Source organism: Nelumbo nucifera, chromosome 6 (genome assembly GCF_055504915.1).
Source record: "Nelumbo nucifera cultivar China Antique chromosome 6, China Antique-T2T, whole genome shotgun sequence".
NCBI lineage: Eukaryota > Viridiplantae > Streptophyta > Magnoliopsida > Proteales > Nelumbonaceae > Nelumbo > Nelumbo nucifera.
Genome location: NC_142654.1, coordinates 7,719,637 through 7,727,001, shown reverse-complemented (window position 1 = coordinate 7,727,001; position 7,365 = coordinate 7,719,637). Strand labels below are relative to the sequence as shown.

The window sequence follows — 7,365 nt, the reverse complement described above, 5'->3', positions numbered from 1 at the left end:
GACCATAGTTTTCTGAAATTTTGACATTTATTACTAAGTACGAAAAAAATGTCGGAAGGTGATGTCAAGGTCTTCCCCTCCCTCCCTTTTAATTCTCTGCTTTCGGTACTCTCATCTCACTGGAAACTAGCCGTGTGCTTACCTAGACCCCAAAGAATGGCGAATTCGTCGAAGCATCAGGGATTTTGTTTTGCTTGAGTTTCTGGGTATGTTCCAACTTCTCCTTTTCCTGATTTTCCTTTTCTTTTTCTGTATTTCTCTGATCTTGGTTTATATTTATCACCATTTGAGAGCTACTGGATATGCTGCAAGTTTCTCTTCTTGTTGTTATTTTGTTTTTGGGTAATTATTTGATTTAGATGGTGCCAGTATGCAATATTAGTTTATGCCTTCTTTCTCTGAAAACTCATACTGAAGTCTTATCAAGTTTTGAGCTTTCGGAGTTCTGGGTGTGCTCATTTTTGGTTTGAGATCGTCGATTGCTTTTTCTCACTCTCTTTTACCTGTCATACTAGTAATGCTGTTCTCCCTTGCTATGAATTTTTTTTTCTTGTTTAGTGGTATATGCTAAGTCAAACCAGAGATGAATCATAAATCTGCATAGTTTGGGATCCTCCCTTCGCTCTCGAACTTGAACTGAAAATCATTCTATCTTTTGATTTCTTGCCTTGGTTTTTGATAATGCCTCGAATTCTGAGCGTTTTCCTTCTTGGGTTTGTCTTGCTTGGTATTTAGCATTTCCGAAATTGTGCTTTCAAAGTTGTTGGTGGTAGATCTCTTTAAATGATCCTCTATGACGAAGTGATGCCGCGTTAGGACCTTATTTTAGTTTAGTTTGGTAAAGTTTTGAGCAATGCCATATCAATCTAATGTGCTCTTCACTTGTAATGTTTGTTAAGTTTGTGCACTTGACAGTTCGACAGGTACTTGAGATTTGAATTATTTCTTTGATGGCGATCCATTTCTTTAGTTCTGTTGATGATGAGCAGTGAAAAAATGGCTGGCTTTTCCATCAACAGTTATGACTACAACGATGGAGATTATCTTCCTGCTCTTTCAGGACTGATTATCCAAGAAATGTCCTTGTTGTTACAAACTCATACTTTTTTCCTGCTTCCCATTTGAGGAGGATGTTGATTCTTCCTATTTGACCACTTGAATGTGGCCAATATGAAATTTGACAGGGCCTGTATTAGGGAAATGGATCATCCTTGGCAGTGCTGCCATTTCCTTCATTTGCAATGTTTCTAGGGATTCAAACAGCATCTGTTTGTCCAAATTCAAATCCGAAATTCAATCTGGTTAAGGGTGACCCAAATTAGACCCATTTATTATTGGATCAAATACGGATCTACCCTTCTTTGTTCTGATATGATCTGATTCGATTCAATTTTGATATATATGCTTATGTACTTAATATATATGTTGCATCTATTAGGCTGCGTTTGGAACCGATGTAAAACGTTATTGGTGTAAATATTTATGCCGGTTCGATTTTGTCGTAAATCGATGTCGAAGTTCATTAAAGCAGAGTTTTACATCGATTATTGATGCAAATATTACATTGATAAAATCGATGTAAAACACTTCTTTTCTCATGCACACTTTTCGAAATTCAAATGGTTACTTTTTAATGGTTCAATGTAAAACGCCATCTGTGTACTTTTACACCGATGATGTTTTACATCAGTTCCAAATGCAGCCTTAGTAAAGTTGGTTTGGATGCTGTCTTTTTACCATATGGTTATAGGTTAGAGTTTAATACAAGTTATTTTCAGTTCATTTTGTTTATGATATAGAATGTCAAAAAGTCATCTTTAGTTCATTTTGTTAATAACATATAATAGTTTGATCATTTTAAGTTAAATGTATTTATGCTATTCACAATCCAACTTTAAGCCAAATTTGGTTAGAATCTGATATAAATTTGATGGAGAAGATTTGATTCAAACCCAATTATAAATTCAATTCAATCTGTTTACAACCCAAAATGTTTCAGCTCCAATATCTTTGGTAGCAAGTAACTAAAATTGCAACTAAGTATATTTTAGGGGACTAAAAAGACTAGATCTGCACTGAACCTCATCCTGCTAGACACTTGACTTGTGCATCTTTTATAGCCTTATTATGAAGGCATTTATGTAGAACCTTGATCAAAGAAATTGATGTGTTTCCCGTTATTCCCGTTTTCTACTGGCAGGACAACCATGTTTCTTTTTACTGGAAAATCCTATAAATTGGAAACCGTATCTAGGGTTCAATAGCTAGGTGGAAGGCTAGGTAGTTGTAAGAAATAGATAAAACAAGGATTGAAGTAGAGTGAATTTGGTTGATCAGTTGATTGTAAGAACAGAAAGCTTTCTAGAAATTGAGAAAGAAGTAGATGAGAAGGCCTCTTGTGAGGAATACATGACGAATGCTACTACTTAAATCCTTTATTGCAGTGAAGTGTCAGCACATTGATTTTCCATCACTGCCATGGTTTTTCCTAGACCCATTTTGGTGCTTTCTAAATTGAAATTTGATATTTTACGATGTTTTTACATCATTTTACCCTTATTTATACCATGTGATATGGTTTAGCTGCATAAACCTAAAATTGGTACACTTCCCATATAAAACACCAAAGTGAGTTACTAGTTGACCATGAAAAAAATGCCTCATCACCTAAGAACCACATTAAAAACTATGGGATGGTGGGGGTTAAGAAAAAGACCAACATGAAGCTCTTCTACAGTTTGTACAGTCATATAATTTAAACAACATAAATTAGGGGTGCAAGTCAGGTACCCAATTTTAAGATTTTACACTGCATCAGGCCCGAGTTTTCAGGCTGGACCCATTCAAATTTTGACAAAGCCCCAAACCTGAGCCTGCCCAAGTTGCAACCTTAACATAAATTAGTTTACTGAAAATTTGAAACCACAACCATTAAATATGTGCAAGGCTGGAATGTTCTGCTAACTGCTATTCTCATGAAAAGAGCAGTATATATTCTTTGAGGATTATGTGATCCATGTTCCTAGTTATAACTAATATGGATGTTCCACCCATTACATGACTTTTTTTTTTTTCTAGTTATATGCTTAGGCATAGAGTTCTTGCATCCATTTCTTTTATTCACCAGCTACATGAAATACAATTTCCTTCTTCACCTGCTTTTTGATAAATAAGGAATTTTATTAGAATAGAAAGGCTAATGCAGTGAAACAAAGCTGCAAGCCTGCAAGGCAGCAAAATACAAACTTTCTCCATTTATTTCACTTTTTTATCCCTTGTTTTGTTAAATATCACATTTTTTTTTATGAAACAGGATATATGGTCTAAAAAAATATGGAATTATTTCTAACAAGTATTGATTATATAAGAATTTTTTCAATATTAAATAAATTAACAGTGTATATTCAAATCAAACAATAGGATCATATTGTGAAGACACAAGCTAGTTTGGTGTACTGTGTTACTGTAGGTTGTGTAATGTAAAATACTTTCTTTGTATATATTGGTAATATACCTGTCACATAGGGACAATTATCTGCAACCAATCCCTCATATTCAATTTTATGTTTTGGCTTGGTTCTCCTAGTTTTCAGCATACACATTTGCAAAATCTGTTAGATAAGTGACTATATTTTAGTTCTTAATATTTAATACAAATAATACCCATCTCACCTCAATTTCAACAGAGGATTATTCCTATTTTTAGCTAAAATGAAGGAATAATGGGGTAGAGGGCTAAGTAACTGCCTTGGACATTCTATTTGCTTGTTTCAGTGAAGATTTAAGGAACTTCAAGATTTGTGATGCACAATATTGGCTATTCAAGTAGATTAACTTAATGTTTTGAGTTGGGCCTCCTGGAAGGGAATGAATTTCCCTTAGATTGTCCAAACTTCTTGGTGCAATTTGACTATAGATTTCTCTTGGGTGCTTCCTTCTATTCCCTAGGTAATTTTCTTATTCTAGAGTGTTTTATTCACTAGGGCAAATACTACTTTCTGTATGATGCTCCATTGTCCTTTCTCTTTTTTTCTGATTTTCCTTTTTGAGATAATGTCTTGTTGATACTTTCAAGAAAACTTTCTTATTTCTAGGAGTAAAATGTGGAAGATTTCACTCACTACATAACGTAACATATGCATTTGAGAAAAAAATCAATCTAGAAAGTGAAGCTTAATTTTTTTTTTCTTTTGATAAGTAAAATAAAACAACCACTAGAACAAAGAGTATACAACTAGGAAGCTTGCTCCACCAAACATATCAACAGAAAGTGAAGCTTAATTTGATTTAGTAAAGTAGTACATGTGGTTGTTCATTGACATTTCCTTATCTGTTATGGCTTTTTGGGGATTTTCTGTTTTTTGTTGTACATTGCTATGCTTTTACCATTAATATTTTCTATTACTCATCAAAGAATCAGAGATATCTCAATGTGACATTTTCTGTTATATTGGGTTGACAATCTATAACAAGGGAGAGACTGAAGAGGATGTCATGCATAGAATTAGAGCAGGATGGACAAAATAGAAGGGTTCATCTGGAGTATTACATGAGAGGAGAATACCACTTAAGCTAGAGACAATTTTATAAAACAGTTGTAAGGCTAACACTGTTGTATGGGGCAGAGCGTTGGGCAGTCAAGAAACAACATGTACAAATAATGAGTGGAAGAAAGGTGAATGTTGAGATGGATGAGTGGAAAAACTAGAAAGGATATGACCATAAACAAACTTATTTGGAAGAACCTAGGAGTAGCTCTAATAGGTGATAAAATCAGGGAAAGTAGACTAAGATGATTTATTCATGCGTAGATAAGATCATCTACAGCACCAATAAGAAGTGATCTATTACAAGTTGAGGGGCCTGAAAAAGCCAGGGACAGACTAAAAAGGACATGGGTTGAAATAATGGGAAATGATTTAAGGGCTCATAATTTAACAATGGATATGGCATTGAATGGCTGAACAGGGTTTATGTAGTCAACCTCATATGGTGGAACAGGCTTGAAGGATCATGAGTCCATGTCACGTAAAAAGGGTTGGTAGCATGAGTTACATCCTTCAGTTTTCCACATAAACAGTTAGAGAGCTAATTTAAGGAAATGAAATTATGTTTCTGTATCTTTTTTGAAAATAGATTTTTTGGGGGTCCTTAATGGTTGTGTATAATGTACAGAAACTCTTTGTACAAGGATCATATATACTTTTTTTATTTAATACACTTACTTTAGTTTCAGAAGAATTATGTTTCTGCATTTCCATTTGATTTTAATATTGATACAACTTTAATACGGTGGAATTTACATTTTAGCTTATAGTCTTTTGTGTTAATATCTTGTGTCTCTAATTGAAGACCTGCGGAGGTCCTTTTTCTACTTATGCAATAAAATTGTATTCCATGCTTGAGTATACTGATCCTCTTGCATCTGATTGATTTTTAACTAAAATATCTTTCTGATGTCTCATTATGCACAGTGTTGATCTGGCACATGCGTAGCCACTGAATTTATTGAATTTGTCCAGAGGATCTCTCTTCCCCCTATCTGAATCATTTATTTCCAAGCAGTGGCAGTATGGTGTCATCACCGTGGTCTATGTTGTTAAAGTTACGTTGTGTAACCATTGATGTAACTGGCACACTTATAGCTTACAAAGGAGAACTTGGTGACTACTACTGTATGGCAGCCAAAGCTGTTGGATTGCCTTGTCCAGACTACAAGCGCATGCATGAGGGATTCAAAGATGCATATACCAACATGGCAAAGCAATATCCATGTTTCGGCTATGCAGAAAAAATGCCAAACATTGTCTGGTGGAAATCATGCGTCAAAGACTCCTTTATCAGGGTAGGATATAATATCACATACTTGGGTCATTCCATCAGTCTTTTCTTGTCAATGTATTTCCCAATGCTGCTATGAAATAGTATCTTCTTTTGTTGGCAGGCAGGCTATGAATATGACGATGAAACATTTGAGAAGGTTTTCAAACGCATATATTCTGTATTTGGTTCCTCTGCTCCTTATACCATCTTTCCAGATTCCCAACCATTCCTAAGATGGGTGCGTGAAAAAGGAATCACTGTTGGGATTGTGAGCAATGCCGAATACCGGTATCAGGATGTCATCCTTCCTGCCTTGGGCTTGGAACAGGTAAAACACATTGGTTTTATTCATGGATTCCTTCTGAAAATCAACTTATTTAACATTTGGTCTGATTTGTTCCTATTTATACTTCACCCAGTACTTGACTAAAGGTTTGGTAGAACTTGCATTGGTAAAGTTGATCATCTTGATTCAAGTGGTTTCTTTACCGAAAAAAAAAAAAAAAAAATTCAAGTGGCTAGATGAAGTTTCTTTTAGAGAAATTTGGTTCATCTTCTTGGCTACCCCCAATTGTTAGTGTTTTTTCTCTTAAAAGACTTGAAGGGTTAAAAAGACCCCTTTTTTTGCTCAAACGAAACCATTCCATGATTGCTTAGTTTGAATGTTGTACTTTGGTTTCTAGTGTGCTTCTGAAATTATCCTTCTAGTTCTCCAAAGATTTTCCACTATAGATGAAGACACAGCTACTAGAATTTTTTCCCAGTGTAACTCTGTGGTGCATTGTTTAACCTTTTCTTCGTCAATATCAATAACCAGGTGTCTTGGTTATTTGAAAAATGATAAAAATTTTGCGTATGATTGATTATATGTGTGTCTTCCATGCACTTGCAAATCTCATATCTGTGATTCTTTCTTTTTTTGCAATTCAGGGATTCGAATGGGATTTTGGTGTGTTCTCTGGTCTTGAAGGCGTGGAAAAGCCAGACCCTAGAATCTATGAGATTGCGCTGCAGAAGGCTGGAAATATTGCACCGGAAGAAGCTTTGCATATTGGAGATAGCTTTCGGAAGGATTACATGCCGGCAAAGAGCATAGGAATGCATGCATTGCTGTTGGATAGATTCAAGTCACCTGATGCTGAGAATTGGAGGAAAGCAGGTGCACTTGTGCTTCCTGATCTAGTGGCTACACAAGCTTGGCTTACTGCAGAGAACTCATCTTCCCAGGAAGCTGCTTCCTATACCTGAGATGGGGTTTTTTCTGTTATATTTCTTTCTTTATTTGGTACAATTACCTGAGATGATGCTGGTTGCTGGATTAGTGTTCCTAATGTTGGATAGGATGTTACCTTGGCTAGGTACTATCTTCATGCCCAGATACCCTCAAATTGAATTGTAGGGTTGGGTAGAAAGTGTATAGCCCTGGAATGACAGAATCCAATGCGTCGGTGACTGGATTCACATAACCGAGTCGTTGAAATTATTTAACTGACTGATATATGCATGCATCATGCATGTGAATCCATATTTCATTGTGTCAAA

At 35.4% G+C, this 7,365-nt stretch overlaps 1 protein-coding gene across 3 annotated transcripts; it reads left to right on the top strand.

Moving 5' to 3' along the window:
- On the top strand, positions 1-7,365 carry LOC104604544 (uncharacterized). 3 transcript variants are annotated; one of them, XM_010268922.3, is made up of 4 exons: positions 1-206; positions 5,475-5,845; positions 5,945-6,151; positions 6,754-7,365. In XM_010268922.3, the coding sequence occupies exons 2-4, from the start codon at positions 5,573-5,575 to the stop codon at positions 7,069-7,071; spliced, it is 798 nt and encodes a 265-aa protein (XP_010267224.1). In that variant the 5' UTR covers positions 1-206; positions 5,475-5,572; the 3' UTR covers positions 7,072-7,365. The 3 variants fall into 3 exon arrangements, with proteins under 3 accessions (XP_010267224.1, XP_088745370.1, XP_088745369.1); XM_088889244.1 differs by lacking the exon at positions 1-206 and adding an exon at positions 320-342; XM_088889243.1 differs by lacking the exon at positions 1-206 and adding an exon at positions 393-514.